Source organism: Lycorma delicatula, chromosome 10, assembly GCF_047948215.1.
Source record: "Lycorma delicatula isolate Av1 chromosome 10, ASM4794821v1, whole genome shotgun sequence".
In the NCBI taxonomy this organism is placed as follows: Eukaryota; Metazoa; Arthropoda; class Insecta; order Hemiptera; family Fulgoridae; genus Lycorma; species Lycorma delicatula.
This window is the reverse complement of record NC_134464.1, coordinates 97,882,036-97,906,972: the sequence shown is the minus strand read 5'-3', so window position 1 is coordinate 97,906,972 and position 24,937 is coordinate 97,882,036. Positions and strand designations below refer to the sequence as shown.

The 24,937-nt window shown below is 32.9% G+C and overlaps 1 protein-coding gene across 1 annotated transcript in view; it reads left to right on the top strand.

Annotated features, from left to right (window-relative positions):
- Positions 1–24,398, top strand: part of LOC142330931 (uncharacterized) — a 61,962-nt gene extending 37,564 nt beyond the window's left edge. The window contains exon 3 of the mRNA XM_075376398.1: positions 20,480–24,398. Coding sequence (XP_075232513.1) covers positions 20,480–24,398 — 3,919 coding nt within the window. The remainder of the gene's footprint in view (positions 1–20,479) is intronic.
- The last annotated feature ends 539 nt before the right edge of the window (positions 24,399–24,937 follow it).

The following is a 24,937-nucleotide window of genomic DNA, read 5'->3' as shown; positions in this document are numbered from 1 at the left end:
TGAATGAAATTTTTCAAATTTATCCTCCTACAATCTTCATCTGTTAGATAACAAATCTTTCATGATTGTGTATTGATATGTTTTTAATGTTATATAAAAAAAATTGCCCTTACTGAGTGGATATAATCAATAAAATGCATTTTCATAGAAAGATTAATTTAATTTGTTGCTTAACAATCTCTCCTATTCTTTCCTATGGCTGTGACACATATAGAGCATTTAATGTACAAATGGCAACCAACAAAGTTGTTTTCTCTGAGATCTGAGTCTAATATAATTCATTAAAAAGCCAGTGCTTGTAGCAAGTGAAGTGGAAGTATAACTTCCAGAGCTGTTTTTAATAAAAAGGTTACCATTACAAAGTGCAGTATTACATTCAGATCAGTGAAGAAGACATTTCAGTAAACCATTTTATATATCACTTTCCCCTGCAAATCTTGCATGAGAGGATTGTTATTCTTGGAAATGGCTATGTGATTCATAAGTGATTTCTGTCTCAGGTAAGTCAACCTATAACTATTAGGCTATAACACTATAAAAAATATAAGAAGTATGTTTTTCATTATACATATATACTGATATAAAAAAAGTATATATATATTTTTTTTTTATATCAGTGTAAAAAATAAGATTAAAACATTTTTGAACATGATAAACAACTTTTTCAAATTATATTCTTACCATTTGTAACTCCTCAAAAGAGGAACTGTTTACTTAATTTCAAAAGGTTCTCTTAAAGAATGATTTCCACATTATTTGAAAGAGATTTATTTATCATTTTTAATGATTTTATGTGTTATGACATTTCATTAAACTGTTTAATGAACAGAACAAAACGTGTAATAATGAAAACAGAAACTTTTGTTTTTATTCTTAGATAAAATCAGTGGTTTAGGATGAACAGAAGAAGGATAATTATTTACTAATATTAGTTCTGGTTTGAACATTTTCCTTATTTTTTATTTTCTTTTAGAAAACAGGAATGCTAAAAAAAAGAAAATAAGAAAAATTTAAATAAAAAGCAAACTGGAAAAAAGGAATAATTTATGAAATTAATTGATATTCTGTTTTCGAGTGAAAGTGGGACAAAATATAACTGACCTTGCCCAATGTAATGTTGTCTGTTAAAACTAAACATGTTGTTCTCATACATATTAACATTTATAACATACAAATTCTCTACTTTCATTTGACCAACATTTTCAGCAAGTATTAAACGGTAGTAATTTAGTTTTATCTTAACTAATAGCTGATGAAACTATTAGTACTACTACTATTACTAGTTTAAAATACTATTAACAAATGCATCATCAGAAAAAATGATATTCTAAATAGATTGTTTTTTCTTTCAAATAGCGATTGAGAATAGTTTTAAATAAAACTAATGTAATATCTAAACACATTTTAACCTTATTCAATGCAGTTAATTATCTGTTTGAGTTAGCCACATCTGGTGCCATTTATGCTTTTGACTGGTTTGTTTTCTTACTTTAAGAGCAAGACAGTCTTTAATTAGACTTTCCCTTTCTCATGACTTTTCCTTATCTTTTTTCACTACTTTCTTACTTAATATTTTTATATTTTTTCTGTGGATTTTGACTTTAACACCCACAGTATTCATCTTAGATATTGAGGCATGTAAAGTCACTGCATCCGTAGTATTTGAATAGTTCAAGGTGTGCTCTATCTATAAACCTATCTCCCTAGAGACTCCAGTTTCCTCTCTGGTGGCTGTAAAAAAACACAATCCGGGGCTGATGCATATCGAGCAAAATGGGCCTCCTAATTTCTCATAATTAATATACTTTAGTGTTAACATGGAGAAAGATTATAAAATTTCACCCAAAACTATGTGTTTTGATATTTACAGATTGGGGTAACAGAAAAATAGAGTAAAACGTTCAAACCCATTAAAATATTAATTCAAAATAATTATTACATTAAGTGTAATAATTATAATAGTTATAGATAATCTAACACAAATTGTGTACTATTCCTAGGAAAGACAAGCATCCCATGCAAAGCTTACTAGGAAAGTGACAGGGGAAGCAGTTTGCTATACTTCTTCACTGAACTGTGAATATACTGTTCATATCAGTATACCAAGCTCAATAATGCAGATGATATTCTGCAAGTGATACATTTACTCTGTTCACCGTAGGAACTGGCTATAATGAACATCATTACTCTCAGAGAAATCAACTATGACTATTACTGCTTGAACCACACTTGCTTTATGTGTGTCACGACTGGGCCAGTAAAAAAATAAATTTATATACCCTCTTTGAGGAAATAATGCATTATGAATCCTGCCTCCTTTCAGCAGAGGAAGATACTGAATACTATTCAAAATCAGATTGCCTCAAAGCAGACTGTTATCTCAGTTATAGTTTGGAAATTTATTACCTTATTTTTTTTTAATACATGTATCAGTTGAGCTACAGTAGTAACACAGACACTCAAATCTGATTAAAAACATTAATAAAACTTTTTTCTTATGAATACTTGTGTATTGTAAATAATTTTAACGGTGTTTACCACTTAAATAAAAAAAATAAATAAATAATATTATCTAATAGTTAAAATAACTATAGCAGGTATAGGGATAAGATATTGAGATAGTTTACATTGTTTATTCATTGTTAAAAAAACCGATAACTTCATTTAAAAGAATATATTTATTTTAAAATTGTTATAGTTTTTAACAATTTTAAAATAATATCTATTCCTAGAAAAGAGAAACATCCCATGCCAAGCTCACTAGAAGAAGTGACAGATGAAGCAGTTTGGTTTGCTTTTTCACTATATGTATATTGTATACTTTTTCTTTATATTGTTCTGTGAAACAGAACAATATAAAGAAGAGAACAGTAGATCTTCCTTATAATGTATCAAATTAACAAATTGAGCCCTCAATAATAAACATGAATTGTTAAAGCGAAAATTTAAATAACGTACAAAACATATTTATTCATTCAATTGATTGTGAGAGGTTGAGTCACTACCAAAAAAAATCTTACTCTATTAACAATATGTAAGCTCTTTCTCTATTATCACCAAATATCATTAAACATGGCTGTCAAACAAGGGATACTCCTACTGTTTCCTCACATATGTTTTTGCACTTTTATACTATTTATTTTTTTAATTACAGTGTATTCATAAATTTATAACAAAGTTATTTATATAGAAAAGGTATGTACTAGGTCATGGCTTAGTAAGTGAGAGCTTACATTTGCACTACCACCAAATTGAAATGGAGTATTTTATGAAAATTCATTACACATATATGAAACTTCCTGCAAAATTTCATAAAAATCTGAAGGCAAATTTTCCCATGAACATTTCACATATAGATAGAGTATCATGACATTGAATAAATCAAGTATTTGAGTATGACCTATTTGTGTAGTATATAGGACCAAAGTTCATAGAGAAATTAAAAATTATCATTATGATATTAGTATCTACGACAAAAATCTTTAGTAAAAGGTTAAGGCTGTAAATTGAAAAGTATTTTCACTCCTCAATAATAAATAGTTTTTGTGGTAATAGGTTTAAGAGTGAATTTCATCTCATCCCAACAAAAATTATTTTTGTATTATTAAAATGAATACAATTTTTCAGCTCTACCAAATTAAAAATAACCAGACATGGAATATTTATGTAAGTATTTTCAACCATTATTGATGGAGGATATTTTAAATTTGATGTACTCTATTTTACATTCAATGTAAAAGAGTCCTTTTAATTATTTAAAATGGTATTTTAAGTTAAAATAAAAAAAATAAATTAAAATACTTTAGGTTATACTGGAAATGCTTTATTGGTTTAGGAGAGAAACCAGCTGCATCTATAGCTTAGGCGGCTTTAGGTCTTTTAATGAGATAATTACAGTGTTCTTGTACAGGATTAAAATACAAATGCACCACAATAATAGACTATTCGTTTTCCTTTACGCATTAGAATGTAAACCCACAATTACAGATTACTGGTCTGAACAGCGAGCAAAATACCTCAGACTGCAATGGTATTAAACAACTTGTAGACAAAGGACTCGCTTCATAAGCAAAATAGTTCATTTATTGCTACTTAACACTTATATTTATCAAAGAAGCCCTTCCTAAGTGTAGATATCAGACTATCATTACCTTAACAATAAAATAACAACGATAATCATGTTAACACTTACACAAAAACAGTTAAATTTTACATTTTTATTTACAAGGATCATTTTTAAGTAAGAATCATTTTTTAATAAATTCATAACTTATTGTAACTCAAAATAGGTGTCTTTTCAACAAAAAAAGTCTTCAAAACTAGTGTTTAATATAACCTCCATGATATCTAAAAAAAATTTGATATGAGAAATGAGCTTGACAATCTTCTGATTGAAGAACTCTGCCTCTTGTTTCTTGAACTAGTCAGTGACAGTTTGATGGTCTTCATGTGTTGTATAGTGCCAGATCCAATACTTCTCATGAAAATGTTTACAATTGTTCTACAATGTTTTAAGGAACATGAGGATGTGTATTATTGTGGAGCAGATATCCCTTTTTTTGAGCAATGTTTCTGATTAATACACTGCATATTTTCTTTTTGAGATTTTGTAATAGCCTTCTGTGTTGTTGATTTCAAGGCAGCTAATCAATCAAATAAAATCATTTCCAAACCCAATAAAGCATCAGTGATAGTGGATCAGCATTCAGATCTTACGTCATGTGCACTTTTAGATACGGATATTTCCCTTTGTTCAATAATTGAACTATTTCCATACATTTGCTTTATTCATCACACCTCCAAATACTTCAATCAACTGTCAATGAATATCAGCTGGGGAAATGGTAATATGCAATCCCACCAATTGCATCTTGCATTCAGTGAGACTGACATTGAACATGGTTAATGAAATGTTACCGAAAAATAGCTTCTGATTCTCTCAAAGTCATGGAACTACCTGAAAGCGTCACGGACAAGTTAAGAAATGTTCCAAATCAGATTTTATTCCAAAGCATCAACTTGTGTTATTAATAAATGAAAACAATTCTTACTTTAAAAATGGCAATAGGAATATTTTCATTTTCTTTTCACACTGTATACTATTTTAAAGCTTAATTTTTCTTTTTAAGTGAATATAACTACTTTGAAAGATTTACAAGTGTATTTAAAATAAAATCTTCAATTAAAAATGGGTACTTCTACGTAAAATCTTTTTACGAATGATAAAATTACAGTTTGCAACAATTTCTTGTAAACAACTAATTGTTGATATTGTTTTATCTAGAGATGCAAAATTAATGAAAATTATTATAACATAAAAATATATGTCACATAATAGCCAGTGTACAATTTATACCAGTGAATGGCTCTGAGAAATTTGGCTCACTATCAGAAACCACAATATTTCAGTTTCATGATGGACAAAATAACAAAGTAGACTCTTCTTTGTTATTATTTAACAGTAGAATGTCTATTTAGTAGAACTTCTTTCTGTTATTTATAAATTAGAAATATATGTTTAAGTGGTTTTGAAAAAGTATAAATGCTATTTCTTCTTCGTTTCTATCGAGCATTAGGCATCACTGCCTGTTGCATCATCCAAAACCGTAAACTGGTCCTCCCATCACATCCTGGGTCAGCCTACAGTTCTTCCAATGGTCAATAGTCCTTGAACTGCCTGGGAAATCTTCCTACATGCTCAGCATGATTTCTCCACTTTAGCTGGTATCCTTGAACCATTTCATTCAGTGGTTACATATGTAAAGCTTCCTAGATATCAACATTACATTGTCTGTCCAAACAACTGCACCCTGCCACAAAACCTCATTTCTGCACTCTGCAGCCTCTGCCTATGTGCACTCTGACTAGTGCACATAGACAGGTCGAATTTTCCTCCTGAATACATTATGAAATTTCAAAAATGTCTCTCCTCTCTTTACTCCTCAGAGCCAGCATGATAGTGCCATTCATTCTATTGAAATTCTCAATCTTTTGGTGCACATCAACCTCCCCATTGTATAAAATATTGCAACCCAAAATCCTAAAACCTGAGACCTGCTCTAGGATTTGGTTTTCTAGAATTATCTTAGATCTAACAGAGTCTGCTCCTTTGAAGTCATTACTTTGATTTTCTCTACAGAAATGTTTAAATTATATTTACACCCAATTTCATATAAATAGTAAACTGCTCTTTGCAACTTGTCCTCCACATCAGATATGACATCCTAATCATCGGCAAACAGAACAGTAAACATCCTTCCTATCTCTCCACCGTCAGTGCCATAATGATCTAGTCTATTCATCCTTTTTCAATGAACTTCATCTGTATATAAGTTAAAGAGTATAGGAGAAAGGCTGCATCCCTGTCGAAGGCCACCACCTACTTACTATTGATCCTAGACATACATATCTTTCAATCTTTATATACTAATCTTATACACTCAACCAGAAAATAAGGCAAACCTCGTTTTATCAAAAATATTAAATAATTTCTTCCTGCTCATCATGTCAAAAATATTATCAAAATCAATAAACGCAGTATGATTTTCTTTATTACATTCCTTCCTCATGCAGTGAATATGTTCAATACAATTTGCCATTTATGTACCTAACTAGCATTTATTTTGATATATAAATGATGTCGCAAGTTGCATTGAACATATTCACTATATTTTAATGGAATATACATGCTACTATACAGAGTGGCCAGGAAGTAACCATATCCCCTAAAATTAGAACTAAAAATTTGAAATGAGTTATAAATGAAAAATTCGGTAAAATAATGAATTATTTTATTTACTCACTTAATACATACTATTAATTTTAATGGTCCAGTGGGTCTGTGTATTCGCCTAAATGTTGCATGCACAACATTGCGCGAATTTCAATATTGCGTTGAGTTGTGCGTGCATGTTGCACCCACAATTCTATACGCCATGCCCTCTGTGACATGCGACGGAGCATTTCTTGGGTTATGTTACCGAAGGTGTCCCTCACAGCGTCATGCAATTCTTCATTTTTAGTGTAGCGACGTGCTGTATGTGTACCTTGATGATTCCCCATGATGAATTGTCTGGTGTGGTGAGATCAGGACTTAGTGATGGTCATGGTAACGGAGCTAGTGATGCTGGAGTACCGCGGTCAATCCATTTCATTCAGAAATGAGATTTTTCATTCAGAAACGTGCGGATTGATAGAGCAAAATGTGCAGGTTCTTCATCCTGCTGCAAATATATTCGTTCCATGAGAGCCTTCTCTTGAAACCCTGGTATTAACCATGCTAAAACATCTCTAAACAAGTTTGTGCATTCACTGGCCCGTCAGAAAAATAAGGACAAAACAAATGACGAGATATCATTCTAACCTATATCATGATGTGCGGTGGATTTCTTTTCAACTCTTTCGCGTAATAAGGATTTTCTTGCGCCCAAAATAACACATTTCTGGCACGCGAACCGCGATAGATTGCACATCCGTCAGTAAAAAGCACCTTTCCACAGTGCGCTGCAACAAGGAATTTTTACAATAAAGCTCGGCAGGATGTAGCGCGACGTTTATGACTGCATCTGACAGTTCAATTATGAACATCGGACGAAATGGCCTAACTTTTAAGTCCGTTTTCATATGGTCTTGCATTGTCGTCCGCGGTATAAGAAATTTAGCTGACGTTTACGAGTTCATTTCATTGGGGATTGATCAATGGAAACTGCAATAGGATCCCAACCCCGTAGGAGGAAGACACAAGGTGGGTTCCTTGTGACGTTACTGGTCGCCACACCACCCCTTCTGTTCCAAGCCATGAGGGGCTTTAGGTCGTCTTTAGATCCTCTAACTGATTACATTTCACAGTCATCAGCCAGGCCTCGGTCGGGATGCCACCGATGTAAATGCCTCAGCAGACATTTGCATCAGTAAAATACAAATCAAATTTTGCCTTCATGTAAGCCTCAAAAGGACATCTTCACATCCAACGTAACATGATTCCCTCAAACTGACCGAAATCGCGGAAGCGCGAACTCCACGCCTAGTACAGATTTGACAACACCGTTCGTGACTGTGAATGCCTCAGAAAATGAACGAGTTTAAAGTTAAATCAGTGATACACTCATACCAATCAAAATTATGTCTTAAGCAACATAGAAATTCAGACCTATACCCAAATAAGTCGGCCAATTTAGATCATCTAACAAGGGGAACGCAACCTCATTCTGATCCGCGGTCAAACCCCGCACCCCCACCCGGACCCATCATGGTGTTTCGTGTGGCATTACCAAGTCACGATCAGGACCGCCACCGGCGGAGGGAAGCCACGACCCCGGTCGCATGGGTTAACATACCCCGGCGGCGCGGCCACCCCCACAAGCGGGAGCCTCAAATCGAATCACATACAACACCAATATAACCGTGGCAAGATGCCAATGCGCCTACCTCCAACCAATCCAGTGCCTAAACCGGAACCCTAGCCATCCTGGATCCTACCACGATCGAGTACCTCTATTAAATTCCGTCTGCAGACAAACACACCATAAGGGCACGAAGAAAACCAGCCACTATACTCCTCGCGGATCATCCAGTTAATACGGAGATCCAGAAAGAAATATATTCTCTCAAGATCCCTAACAGCTCGTGAACGTTCGACCTCGTATCGCGGACTGACGTAGAGGACAGCGTTAACTTTTTTCCACTCCGCGGCCTATTTTTAACACTGCCTAATTCAAACGCACGTTTTTCCCAAGCCAACATTGTTGCTTTTTAAAGCGTTGCCGAAACATACCACTAATTATCTTCATTGTTTGATTCGTATGTTGTCGTTGACGAATCCATACATTTGTCACTAAATCGAATTTAACGATAAAAATCAAGGGTTACAATTACAAAGTAAAAAGTAAAATATTACAATACGGATTTTCGATTCGTAAAGGTCATTATACTAGTTTTATTAAAAAAGGAAAAATATGGTATGAAGTGAATGATATGACTATCAACAAAAAAAATTGGCCGTGAAATTCAATTTTTTTGTTCTAAGGCAATAGATTTTAATAATAAATCCGTATGATAACAATCAGTAATTCATCAAAAATAAAGAATAATCTAACAAAACGCAGTGATATCCAAAAAAAATTACAATAAAATTGTAAACTGTACGGTAAGAGTCTCGCAGGTATCATTACTTCCGCTCAAAAAATAAAAACTTCTGTAATATAAACAAAACGATACTGATATTAAAAAAGGCAAGAGAATACATTTCCAATATCAAAACCTGCTATTAATTTAGAATTTTGTTTAAAAAAATACATTTGAAAAAATACATTTGTTTTAAAAATACATTTTGTTTAAATACATTTTATTTAAAATATGAAATACACAATAGATATGCAATATTAGATAATAAACAATGTATAAGCGTTCCATATAATAAGCAAAAAAAAAAAAATTATTGTTACAAAACCCTTACCGGCCCGATTTCATTTATATGTAATACATATCACATTTACAGAAATAATACAATTCTTATGATTTTTCGTTGTTTAATAAATGAAATCGGGCAGGTAGGAGCTTTTTAACAAATTTTCCTTTTTTTGTTATTATATGGAGCTCTTAAACATTGTTTATTATCTATTATTGTATATCTATATATTGTTTATTAGATATATTTAAAATGTATTTTTTAAAAGAAAATTCTAAATTAATAACAAATTTTGATAATAGAAATGCAGTGTCAACTTTTTTGATATCAGTATCGTCAGTAAGAAATGATATCTTTTTTTTTTTTTTTTTTTTTGTTTAACCTCCGGGGCCGCAGTTAAGCATTACTGTACGGTTGTCATTACTGTACGGTTCGAATCCCGGTCAGGCAAGGAACCTGACCGGGATTCGAACCCGGGACCTCCGGGTGAAAGGCCGAGACGCTACCACTCGCGCCACGGAGGCCGGCAAGAAATGATATCTGATATCTGCGAGACTCTTACCGTACGGTTTACAATTTCATCGTAATTAAAAAAAAAAAAATTACTATAAAATAAATCACAATTATATGTTCCTATTGAAAATTATTTTGAGCATATTTATCTACACGTTCAACAGGATGCAGACACATCTTTTTTTCTCTTTAATTAGTATTTAAAAATTCATCAACAGAACAATATTGCTTCCGTAAAATAAAACTTTTCAATTATATTTTAAATAAAGCGGTGGGAAGATTTTTCAAACGGTTCGGCAGTTTATTAAAAATAACAACCGTAGCATCATAAAAAGGACCTACCCCGTAAGCCGAAGTGTTTTGTTGAGTTATACGAAAACAGTTTTGTTGTCAGGTTTGGTGAAAATTGTTATTTTTAAAAAATAAGCAACCATTCTTTTTAGCAAAGATTGCACCTTCATAAATATAAACACAAGAATAATTTAACATAATTTTCTAGGTATAGGTTTACACGATTAATACTTATAGGTGCCAGAAAATGATCTGACAGCCCATTTTTGTATCTTAAAAACTCGTTCTACTTTTTGAGGGAGCTCCAAGAGATGACATCATACTTTATACGAGAATATACTTAAGCATAATAAATATTTAATATGCTCAGCTTTCTGTTAAGGCGCTTCAGAGCAAAACAGTACAGCTTGATTTTGTTACAAACGAAGTGCATTTGATCGTTCCACGAGAACTTGTCATCTTATAAAACACCCAGAAATTTCGCATTTCGGGCAACAGAAATACTATCGTTATAATTAACGAGAATTCTCTATCCACGCGATAGCAATGTTAGTCTACCTGAGAAGCATAATGCAACGCAAATAATCTATATGTATATACTTTTTTTCTTTCTTTTTTAAAACAACCCCAACATTCCCGGTCACCGCCGTTAGGCTATGCGCAGGAATGTCGGAGTGTCGTGGCAGTCGACTGCCCCCCTGTCTTGCCTTTTCTTTGGCGTCCCATCGGGGTCCTCTCGGTTTCATCAAGATGCAGTAGCCCTCCCTTCTGGACGACCACTACATCCCTCCACTGAGAGGCTACCCTTCCCGCTGGCTGAGAGGCTACCGCTGGTCGTGGCCTTCCTACACACGGTCGCAGTGATCGTGTATGCCATCCCGCCAGCATGATAATCACAAAAGAAATGAAATACACACTACAATAAAATAAAATTCGGTAAACACAGTAACTTCCCGCTGCTGCGGCAGCTCTCGTCGCAGTCAGCCACCACTATCACGTTGGCTGCGATTGCACTCCTCAACCGGCAGCAAAACACAAAACAACTCAATAAAATATATGTATATACTTGGTCCAGCCAAAATGTACGAGCTTGTGACGTCACGAGCAGATTGCGTATTACTACTCGGCCTGAAAACATTAACTCCGCGTATCAAATCGAAGTATTACTTATCAAATTGTACGCGGTAATAACTATCATAGTTACATTTACTAATTATAAACAATACGTAATTAATTTTTTATAACCTTTAGTTGTACTAAATTATTAATTTTTTATAATAAACAAAAGCTTACTTAAACATTGTTTATTATACAGAGTTATCATAAAAGAATGGTGCGATTTCAGTAATTCATAGGAAGATTGTAGGGAAATTTCTAGATGTTATATTAATATCTCTGAAAGCCTGCAACCCAAAAGTTTGTTTATCAGCAGTTGTAACCACAACGTCAGTTCTTGTATTGTTGTTGCGGTGAGTTTAGTGTTAGTGAGTCACTACGTTCTCGGATAAAGACAAAGCAAAGTGTGTTTTATTGATGGCTGAATTAAAATCCGTAATTTTAGTTCGACGTGCGTTTCGACGTGAATTCGGAAGAGAACCACCACACAAAAATAACATAACACGTTGGTTCAAACGATTCGAAGAAACCGGATCGGTTAAGAAACAGAAATCAACCGGCAGACCAAGAAACGGTTGAACTAATTAGACGATCGGCAATTAGAAGTCCTGGGAAGTCCATCCCCCGTCGAAGCGTCGAATTAGGTATTCCAAAATCAACAGTTTACAAAGTTTTACGTAAAAAACTGAAATTACACGCTTATAAAATCCAGATACTGCACGAATTGAAACCCGATGATGGTGTAAAACGTTACAATTTCGCTGTTGAAATGTCGGACAGAATAAGTGAAAACGAATCGTTTTTAGATAATATAATTTTTACAAACGAAGCTACATTCCATGTGAATGGATGAGTTAATAGACACGATTCACGAATATAGGGCTCTGAAAACCCACACGCAATTATTGAGAAACAACGCGATTCGCCTAAAGTTAATGTTTGGTGTGGTGTGATGAAAAATCGTGTAATAGGACCTTTCTTCTTTGCTGAAAAAACAATTAATGGAGTTGTGTATCTTGACATGTTAACCGATTATCGCTTTCCTCAGCCGGATGAACTCGAAAACATTCATCGACTTCATTTCCAACAAGATGGTGCTCCCCCGCACTTCACTGCATCGATCACGGACGCTTTGAACGAAAAATTTGGAGATCGATGGATAGGCCGGCAAGGACCCGTACCAAAGTACGGGTCCTTGCCTTGTGTCAGGTCTGGACTCCTTGGAGGCTTTGGCCTCCAAGGAGTCCAGACCTGACACCTTGCGATTTTTTCTTGTGGGTGTACATCAAAAGCGTTGTTTACACGCAAAAAATTCGCGACCTAAACCGCTTAAAAAACAGGATTAATGAAGCGATGACAACCATTAACGAAGAAATGTTAACTAATGTTTGGAAAGAAGTTGAGTATCGTTTGGACATTTGTCGAGCGACTAAGGGCGCACATATTGAAATTTATTAATTATTAAAAAAATGTTTGAGACGACAAATTTGAAAAATAAAAAACATAAACTGTAATTCTGTTTTAATTTAAACCATGTTCAAAACCGCACCATTCTTTTATGATAACCCTGTATATTATTGTATATCTATATATTCTCTGTTACATATATTTAAAATGTATTTTTTTTTTAAAGAAAATTCTAAATTAATAACAAATTTTGATAATAGAAATGTAGTGTCTTACCTTTTTGATAACAAAAAAGGTAACTGTTTTGTTAAAAACAGTTTTATTTATATTACAGACATTTTTGTTTTTTGAGTGAAAGAAATGATATCTGTGAGACTCTTACCGTACGGTAAGAGTCTTTTACATCTAATTCAAACTTTAGCAATTTATCATCCTCGCTAAACGAATCACTATCACTGTCACTTTCTCTATCAGAGTCTACACGTTTAATACAAAGTTCTGTCATATCATTTATCAGTGGTTCCAATTTTTCATACTCTTTTTCAATATTTTTTTTTTTTTTACTTTTTCACGTAGGATTTTCAGTCATCTTCATTCGTAGAATTAATTTTCTCGGTTGTTAATTTTTCAACATTTGTGAAAGAAAATGTTGTTATGACTCACTACATGTTTTTACGGCTGCCGTACCAACTCGATCGGATTCAAATCAGGATGGTACGGCGGGAGTCTAAGAACACGATGCCCATGGTTTTTTAAAAAGTTCATCCAAGTGATATTTTTATACTTTAGTTTTATGTAGCTTCACTAATTCATATAGCTGTGATTTCAGCATTTTTTTACTATACGGAATATGGGTTTTCTCTAACCAATCGGTCATATCTTTTATTCAGGAGTTAGAATTTGGTGCTTTATCAATATCTGTATTGTGATAAGGGGCGTTATCAACAACTCTTACTGACATTGGTGGAAGATATGGAATCAGTTTTTCATGCGCCCATTTCATGAAATCGTCTGTGTTCTTGTTGTCATGGCAGTCGCCACTTTTCGAAGTGGCTTTCCAAGTTAGTAATGCGTTCGGAATAAAACCTATTTCTCCTCCACCATGAATTACTATTAACTGGTCACCTTTATTAATCGGCACATGAAGTCCCTCAACAACACCATCAAACCACGACTTTGTCAACAATGGAACTTAAACCGTATGTTTCATCCAAAAAAAAAACAATTGTAGCATTACTTTGTCTGTACTTAGCCGATGCCTGCAAATATTCAATTCTCTTCCACCTGATATCGGATTTCTCAATTAAAAGTTTTATGTTATTTTCGGTTTTACACCATTTGAAACCTAACTCTTTCAAAATAAGAGATAAAGTTGATTCACTGCCTTTAAAGTCAATAGATGACTGAAGTTCTTGCCTTATTTTTTTTTAAAGTAGGTAATTCATTCTTTGAATGAAATTCATTAATTGTTCTTTTAACTGCACCTAAATCAAAACTGTCCAGTTCTCTGACAGGTTTCGAACGTCGTTTATACTTTTTCAACGTGTTGAAAGAACACGATTGGGATGTTGATTGAAGAATCATATCTCTTTTCTCTTCTGAGTTTTTGAACCTGTGTTCTTGAAATCCCACAAGCAGCAACAGTTCTTTCTTCGAATTTTTGAATGCCAATTATATGTTTTTCGTCAGTTAATTTACCTACTTTTAGAGCTTCTTTTTTCATAATATCATAAACATTATTGATAATTTCACGTGGTTGACTCCTAATTTTTTTTTCTTAACTACGAATTTAAATTCTGCCATAACAAATGGCACTAATAACACACGAACAAATATAAAACAAAAAATAATATATTCCAAAACATTTGCGAAAACAATGAGTAATTATAAAATAATATGACCGCACAAAAACGCTATCCGAATACATTCACTAAATACGATATAAACTGGACTAAAGTTTATTTCTTTATACAGACATTGTGTACTAAGAATGACAGATCTAAATAAATCGTGACGAAAGACATCATTTCTAACTGCATGTATACATTTTTGTAGGCTTATACATAATACCAATCAGAGCATTAGTGTCATTGGTTAAGGAATTGTTACTGTTTTCAAGACTGAGTCATTAAACATTTTTATACATACGAGGTGCGACAATAAAGTAATGAGACTGATTTTTCTTTGCAAGATGTGGCAACCCTGCAGCTTGCGTAGGCACACCATCTTTGACCTTGGTCTAAAAGCTACTTCTAGTCCAAGCGGCACATTGATGCAACTGCTCAGTCGTGAGTTGTGCTGTAATAAGTGAACACGTGTTTGTGTCCCTCTTCACAGCTTTTTGGACATCTTGTGTTGTTTGAAAATGGTGTCCCTTGACCGCCATTTTGACTCTTAGAAATAGAAAAAAATCGCACGGAGCGACATCTGGTGAATAAGGTGGCTGTGGTAGTACTCAAATTTGTTTTGAGGTTAAAAATTACTGTACTGACAGAGCAGTATGGCGCATTATCGTGATGCAGAATCCAATTATCAGCAATGTTGGCACGGACACGAAGAACTCGTTTACGAAGTCTTTCTAAAATTTCTTTTAGAAATATCGGTTAACTGTTTGTCCAGGAGGCACCCACTCTTTATGAACAATTCCCTTGGAATCGAAGAAGCACACAAGCATGCATTTTACTTTTGACTTTGACGTGCGAGCTTTTTTTGGTCTGGGTGATCCCTTTGAGCACCATTGCGAACTTTGGCGTTTTGTCTCTGGATCGTATTGAAAAAACCGACCTTCATCACCAGAGATAACAAGGCTCAACAAATCTGGATCGATTTCCGTTTGCTGTAACAGATCGGCTGCCACATTTTTCCGTGTTTCTCGCTGTTGTTGTGTGAGATTTTTGGGGACCATTTTTGCACAAATCTTTCTCGTACCAAGATCTTCAGTTAATATTAGACGAACCGTTTCTCGATCAATGTTGAGTTCTTCTGCAATCATTTTCACGGATAATCTTCGATCAGATCGTACGATTTCACGCACCTTGGTCAAGTTGACATCTGTCCGTGAGGTTGATGGTCGTCCACTGCGGTCTTCATCTTCAATATTTGTTCTGCCTTCACTTCTAATTTTATGTCACCGAAAAACTTGAGCTCTTGACATACAACCTCCTCTCTAAAAGCCTTCTGAAGCTTACCGTAAGTTGTCGTCACTTTTTCACCCGATTTAACGCAAAAAGAAATGGCATACCGTTGCGCAATATTTTGCGGTTTCATTTCTGTGACGAGAGACACAAACACGTGTTCACTTATTATAGCACAACTCACGACCGAGCAGTTGCATCAATGTGCCGCTTGAACTAGAAGTAGCTTATTGACCAAAGTCAAAGATGGTGTGCCTACGCAAGCTGCAGGGTTGCCACATCTTGCAAAGAAAAATCAGTCTCATTACTTTATTGTCGCACCTCGTATAATCAACTCAAGTGGAAAGAATTGAACACACAACATAAATGTATTGTTTGGGCGCCCGTATTGTTTGTAAGTCATAAAATAAAAATAATAATTACGCGCAAAAATAATGTTTTGGAAAACAATAATATAATGAGATGTCAGCATATGACGTCACAAGCTCGTAGATTCGCTGGGGCAACTATAACTGCTGTTTATAAATGCTCTCAATAAAGAAAGGAATAAACAGAATCACGGAAGATAAGACAAGCAAGGACAATGTTAATTCCGTACATAGGAATGAGGAGAGGGTAAAAGAACAAGATGATTGAAAAGGAAAAAGCGAAGCCGCTGCACCGCCACTACTAGTGCTATCTCGTGTACCGACTATCCGTGGTAATGTACTTGTGTGCAAGTGTTCGTTGTTTTCCTTTCTTGCCTACGACCTACATATTTGCCGGCAAAAGTAAACTATGATGATTACAGTTTATTAGTATTATTAATATTATTTCATTTAACCGGCATCTGCCGAAATGTGTATTCATAAATGCTATTTTCGATATAAATTTGTTAACCACCATCTGATTTATTGTCACGATTAGAAGATGAAGAAATCTTCTAATTTCCATTAGAGAAGTTTCGATTTATATCAGCGGGTGAATAATATGTAAATAGAAACACATTTTAGTTTGTTTACCGATATTTTTATTTATTTTATTTAACTTACAATTATATGTACGATTAACTTAATTACTAAAAGATAGTTTAATTATGAAAATGCTCTTGCACTTTTCAAGACAGATCCAAATTAAACGCTTTCGATAATATACTTGATTACATTAAAAAATTCAAGAAATTTGCTTACCTCTCTACAAAAATCAAAAATATGTTTATTATTTCTTAATTTATTCCTTTTGTTAGTTACTCAGCTGAAGAAGGTGCTGCATAATTAGTTCCAAAAAGATCATCTGGTAGTATCATTTTGATCTACTTTGAAGCAAGCCATTAATAATTTTTAAAAGTTTAATACTTTGTTGAGATATGTACATAATGATCTCATTAACATAATCACAGAACACATTTTTTCCAACACCCTTCTTAAGTTTAATCCTAAAAATTGAATTTAGTTTTGAATTATATTTCGACTGCACTAACCCCTTGAAAATAAGTTTCAATCCGCTGATGTTTAAAATTTTCAGATTAATAATAATAAGCTATTGTATTTAAAATGCTTTGATGTGTAGATACTTCTGTGAAGATGTTTTTTTAGAAATGTAATGTATAAAATAATTATTCGCAGAATAAAGTTTAAAAATATGATGTTAAGTTTCCTGCTTATTTTTTACTTATATTTTTTTAAATAAACAGAAAGTTAATAACTACTTATTTAATAAATTTATACGGCCGTACAACATTCTTACAGAAGTACTTTCTGGAATTGAGATGCATTTGCCTGATGAAAAAATCGTCAAAGTTTCAAAAAATAAATTTTTACATTTTCTAAGAAAAGATGCTAACAACATTTTCTCATTTCAAGTTGAAAGTCTAATTTCATTCATTTATACAGCTAAAAAACTATAAAAAGTATTATTTTGATATTTATATACACCAAAAAATATATAAGGTTATTTTCTTCCTTTTTTAAGCTGAAATTAACTTTAAAGAAATGTAATCCGATAGACAACTGCTCTTCGCTAGAAATATCCGCTGTTTTGTCAGCCAAAATTCTGTAAATGCAGGCTCTTTTAATCCTTATGATGATGTGTTTGTTCCTTGATTGTAGTACCACAAAGATCAAATATTTCATTTTGGATGATAGATGATCGGTATGATGCATTTTCAGTTCGTGCTCAAAATGGTCATTTAGCTGTGAACCATCTGCTTCATCCACATTTTTACCTCTGAGAGGTACACCATGCACACTGGAAAAAATGATGTAGGAAACAACTGAGGACAATCCTTTTTGGTTTCTTCTATTAATTTTTGTGAAGCTGGATGTCCACTGGATCTACATGAACTGTTTCAGAGATCCCATTGCAGTTTGATATCCCTGGGACTGTACATGTGCTTTATAATAATCATGCACTTTCTTGTACTTAGTGAAATGTCTGATGGAGAAAAAGAACCCCGACCGCATTTCATCGTTCTGGCTGACTGTGTAAACACCACACAATATTTACAGAAAGCTCCTTTGAGTCGCCTTGAGTAAGTTATGGTGAATGTGCGTTCGACCACTGGTGATTGATTTAAGTTCCTCTTAAGTTATTTAGCATCTACCGAAAAATTGTAGTTCTTCAAAGGTACCCAGACACTTTCCAAGAGATGTTTTTTCTTATCAACTGGCATACTACTTGCCAGGCCGACGAAATTTCTAATATCATCTTCATGAAACCGTCATCTTCAATTTCACTTTCATTGTGTTTCATATCGGTTTGAACAGTAGAAGAAACCTTCGCAGTCGCAGTGTTTGAACCAGATGGTGGTAGGGTGGTTGTACTTGCTTGTCCTCATTCTCATCAACAGTGCTGGTATTTTTTTTAATTTTAAATTCACTGCAAAAATAAATCTAATTAGACCAAATGTTGATGTGTGGATGCGAACATGGCATCTTGCTGCATTTGTTTGACAAGGAAGGTTTACTGATATTTTTATTAAAATTTACTTTTACTTGGTCTACGAATATGACTACTAGTTGAGCTTGATTCAAAGATTTGAATTTTATTATTATAACAATAAAAACTTGTGGAAGAATCATCAATAGAAAGTTTATTAGACATACAGACAGTTTTAAAAACCATATTTTTGGCTTCAGGCACCCCAAAACATATATTTCCATATATCAAAATCATAATCATAAATTTGTCACAAGGTAGTTAAATGTTTTTCTTTCTTTACTGATGAATTCAAGAAAAACTAGAAACGAGTATGAAATAAATTTTGGCAATTGCCAAAAGCAATATTGATAATTAGGCTGTGTTTTGAATAATTTTTAATTGTTTATCAAAATTATTGGTTATTTAGAAGAACTTAACAAAAATTATAAACTTAAATACGAAACTCTGTTTTATGTTGAAAAATCCAAAAGAATCCCTCTCTCTCTCTTTTTCTGTTTAACCTCCGGAACCACTGTAAGGTATTATTTCAGAGAATGATATGAATGTAAATTAAGTATGGTCTTGTACAGTCTCAGGTCGGCCATTCCTGAAATGTGTGGTTAACTGAAGCCCAACCACTAAAGAACACTGGTATGCATGATCTAGTATTTCAATCTGTATAAAAGTAACTTTACTGGGATTTGAACCTTAGAACACCTGACTTAGAAATCAGCTTATTTGTGATGACGAATGGCAAATGAATCCCTCCCTAGTGTCATAACACTTGCAAGCAGAGAAAAATAATCAAAAAATGAAGAATAACAAATTTTAAGTTACATGCTTTTAAAGCAAGAGCCATGCTTGTGTAGATTGAATTGTATTGCATTGAAAGTTAAATAAAAGCATCTAATAAACCTCACAGTAGAGTACTTACCAAAAAATTTTCTAATATCTATTCGTTATAATAAAGTGGATGACAGGTAGCCGGCACGAAAAGCCAAACTTTATAGTCGTTAAAATTTGCATACATTACTTACACACTTTGGTGACAATAATAACTGCATTCACTTAAATAAAAAATGCAAGCGCTCTTATATATTTGGTAAATAGATTCTGGAATACTCCCATCATGTCGTGAAATGAGATGAGAATGACGAGACTATTCCAGAAAACTCTTGTTGAAACAAGATGGCCGTGGCATGTAACAGATAGTACCAGTGTCTATTTTGTAAATAGTTTCTTTCAAAATGTTTAATTAAAAATTTTATAGAAATTTGTTATTTATATATTTTTTCTATCGTGGAAGGAGGAACAACTGCTCCCCCTTGCCCTCCCTTTGGATATGCCCATTACTGTTTGAGTTACTTTAATTATCATCATTCTCAGATTTTTTCTTCAGAACTAAACTTTATGTTGAGCAATAACTTTTTGAATTTATTCTTTTATTAAAACAAAGTTATAACTAACGTTTAAATAAATTTATGTTAGTATAAAGTGTTATAATTAAGTTACTTTTATTAGTAATGTCTCAAAAAAGTTACACAATTTTTACTGCTGCAAATAATTCACAGAATAGCTAAATTTGAATAAAGTATGCAGTTTACAAATAGTTTAAGAATTTAAATTTATTGACTTTGTATGCTGAAATAAACAATTGACTTTGTAAGGCATATTTACATTACATTTTCTATTTATTTAAAAACGATTGTTTCAGGCCAGTATATCAGCCAGATCCACCACTGTCAAGAGAAAGCAAAAATCAAGAAGTTAAAAATGATACTAGTAATGCTGTTTCTACATCTGATAAATCGCCTGGTAGTTTAGTTATCACTGGATCTGCAAGAGGTGGTCATACTACAGTAACACCTATAGGAGAATCATTAAAAATGGTAACCAAACAACTATTACAATCACCTAGCGCTACAGATATGATAATAACAGATGTTAGAACACCACCAAAAATAAAATCGCAAATTAAATCTCAAATGAATGAAGAATTTGTATCATTAGGCAAGGGTGAAGCAATTCCTATTACGTTAGATGAACATGATGCTTATGAAATGGTATCAAATACGCAACATACTATTACAAAAAATCCATCGGCCACTACTCCAACTACTACTAATGGAATATCAACGTGGATTCTTTTAAGTAATTCTGATAGTACAACTCAGTCTGCTTCACAAAAAAAAACACAGAAACCAACTGCACCATCACCACAACAGGGTACAAATTCAAATAATAATAACTCTGGAAATAAAAAGAAACTTCAAAAACCAAATACAGAAAGCAATAGCGGTAATTTAGCCCCAACAGTTGTACAGACAACCAAAAGTAGTATAGATGTCACATCAAAACCTGAAAAAAAACCATCTGTTTCATCAAATAAACCGAATACAAATATTACAAAAAATATTTCATCAAATAACCATAACAAAGATGATATTAAAACACCAATAACTATTAATTTACAAGACAGTAAATTTAAAAATCGACAACCTATTATTATGGGACGAGTACCAACAACATCAACAACAGTTACAAAAAATAAAACTGTAGATGTTTGGATTGGTAGCAATAAGAAAGTCAGTACAATTACTCCACCACAACCGACATCAGAAATTAAAATTGAAACTAATACAATAGCAGCTATTGTTCCTACACGAAGACGCCCAAGTCCACAAACAACAGTAATGACTACAACTATATCTCCACCGGTATCATATGCATCTTCAACATTACCAACACCAATTTTCACAAAAAAATCACCAGTTTTACATGCTGTTGTACCAACAACATCAGTAATTATTGAAACAGAATCAGCTGATCCAGATGATGCTGATGAAGCAACAACTGAAGATTTAGTCCAAACAACAAAACGTCCAAGACGGCCATCTCATAAGAAAAAGAAGAAACCTAGCAGCAGCAGCAATAAAAATCGACGGCGCCATCCTGCAACATCATCAAATAACCCACAAGATAATTCTGTACTTGAAAGTAAAATAACAGAAGAAATAAATTCAACTAAAACGGCTGTTTCTTCACCAAGTATTTCTTCTTCACAAGGATCAAGACCTTTATCTACAAGAATTTATAATTATTTAGCAAGAGAAGTTATGCCTAGTGTCGGTGTAGGTGTTGTTGGATTATTATTAACTGCTGGACTAGCTGGTTTATTTTTATATCCATTTGGTGGTGGTGTTGCTGCTAGAAGAACTTCATATGAAAATACTAAGAATTCCATACCATCACCAGATGGACACATGTATTATTATAATGAATATTCATCAAAAAGTGATCTTGATAATGGACAAGCGGAGGAAAGCGTATTTGGGCAAGTTTTATCTGGTATGTCACAAGCAGAAGCGCAATATGAATCAAGACCCAGTTCATACTCAACTAACAGTAATAGTAATAACAAAAATAACCATCATGATAATAGTAATAATAACAATAACAATAATATTAATGATAATCTTACTAATAATAATAAATATCGATATGATGGTACATCAGGACATTCAACATCAAATACAGCAAGCATTGTTTATCCGTCCAGTAAAGATTCACAGAAATTTTCACAACCAATTTTAAATTCAAATGATCAGATTTCAAATCCAAGCGGACTCCAAGACAGTGCAACTGGTTATTCTACTTTAACTGATTTATCATCTAGTGGAGGAAGTCATAATGATAGGAATTATCCTTCTTTGACAACTGATACTATAATGACTGATTCACAATACTCTAATTCTCAATATTCTCCTGTAGTCGCTAGTTCTAGCGGTTCTGGATATTCTTCTAGTTCGTCAAATAAGAACAGTGGAACTGGTTTATATGGTAATGTTGGTTCATCAAACGGTAGTCCACAATATTCAAGTTTAATTGGTAGTTCATCAATGAATTCACAAAACTCAAATGGTGCATCGTACTCAAGTTTGGTCGGTGCATCTTCTGCATCTAATCCTCAAAATATTAATGGCAATTCACAATATTCAAGTATGATTGGTTCTGGTTCAAGTACATCAAACAATCCAAACCCTAATATGAATCCATCATATTCAGGTATAATTAGTAGTCCTTCTGTTTCAATTTCAGGATCAAATGGAAGCCCGCAGTATCAGAATTTAATTGGTAGCGATTCTGTAACATCTGGACAAAGTTCTACCGGGATAACTGGTACACAATATTCTAGTATGATTGGAAGTTCATCGATGAATACACAGTACTCAAGTCCTATGCAAATAGAAAATTCTGGTAATAATCATTACTCCAAAAGTAGTTTATCTTCAAGCAACACAAATATTCATCAGTTTTCACCGACACAATTAAATGAACATAATTCTGGTTCTCAGTATTCAACATTAACTGGTATTTCAGTCGATAATAATGATAATAGTAAATATCCAGTTTTGAAATCACCATCGCATCATCAAAATAAATACCAATCTTCTGGAGAATATGCCTCGTACAATAATCCATCAGAAGTTGGAACACAAGGTGTAATCAATTATAATTCTGGTGGAAGTCCATCAATGGTTGAAAATCATCGAACAAGTGAACAAGATATGGCATCACCATTATCTCCATCTTCATCATCACACCCATCACCGTTATCTTCATCTTCAGGATCATCAAATAACTGGAAAGAAATGGATTATGCAATTGTAAATAAAGATATGATTAAAGAAGAAGATAAATCTGATAAAAGTCAACCGCAGTTTGCAGCATTACATTCATCACAATATATGTCATCTTTACCCTCAAGGACTGATCAGTCATCATTTCCAAATAATGTTGACATGATTTCAATAACTGGTGGATCAAATTACAATGGAGCTTCACTATCATCTTCTGCATCTTTGACTCAATCATCATCATCGTCATCTTCAACAACTGGTAATGAAAGGCATCGCCCTTTAACTTCCATTGAACATGGTCCAAGATACTATAAAATAACAAAAAGACGAAAGAGGCAAGTAGCAAGTATTCCTCCCACTCCAACTTCATCTTCATCATCTTCTTCAAGTTCTTCTTCATATAATGAAATAGATGGAGAATTACCTAAAGAAGATCCTGCTGAAATTCTTTCAAGTTCTACTAAATATCCAGTAACTATACCTGAAATTTTACTTAAATTATCAACTGAAAATATATCATTATCTGATTCTTCAGAAACAACGACAGAAGTTATAACAACTACTTTAAGTGATACAACAGTATTTGAAACAAATGAAAATTCGACGAATGTTAATAATAATGATAATAACAATAATACAGAAACTCATGAAAATATTGAAGAATCATTAAAAGATAACGAACCAGTTTCTACACAAAGACCACCCAATGATGAATTTACATTTTTAGGCTTTGTTAGAAGACTAGCCCAATTTAAATTAAAATTAGGTCTAAGTTTTCTTAGAAGTACTTCACAAGCTGTGTCAAAATATCTTCAATCGGTTCAACAACGAATGGAGAAAGTTGTAAGAAGATTAGAAAAACGAACACGTTCAAATGATAGACAAACAAATATTAAAGAAAATAATAAAACAAATAGGTTTAAAAGAGATGTTACTAAATATTATGAAAGAAAACAAAAACATAAGAAATTGTATAAAAAGAAATCAACATAAGAAAAATTTTATTAGAATATTAGATAGAAGATAATGTAATTTTTTTTTTTCAATGGTATTTTTTTTATGTAAAAGCTTACTTATAGTTCTTGTAAGTATTTAAAAATAATGAAGCGATTTGTAAAGTATTATCAAGAATGTAGTATTAGATTTTGCTTTATTTAATTTATTTATAAAAATATTTATTATGCTCAATTATGTAAATGTTTTTATATATATTTTTTCTTTATAATTTCTTTAATTTATATTATTTTTTTGTAATTTATTTAGTTTGTAGTGTATTAGTTCTGTTAGTTTTCTTTTGTTTTTTATTAATAATAGGCCTTGAAAATACAAACATAATCCTAGATTTTAATGAAACTCCACAATATCAATTTATAAAAATAATTTTTCATAAAAAGAAAAAAATTAACAATTTTATAAATTGCTCCTGGACTCACAGATTTTTTAAAAGTAACTTATTATCTTGTGTAATAATTTCAGTGTCTCAACTATAATATATAATTTTATTCCGGAATGAAATAGTAATCTATTAAGTT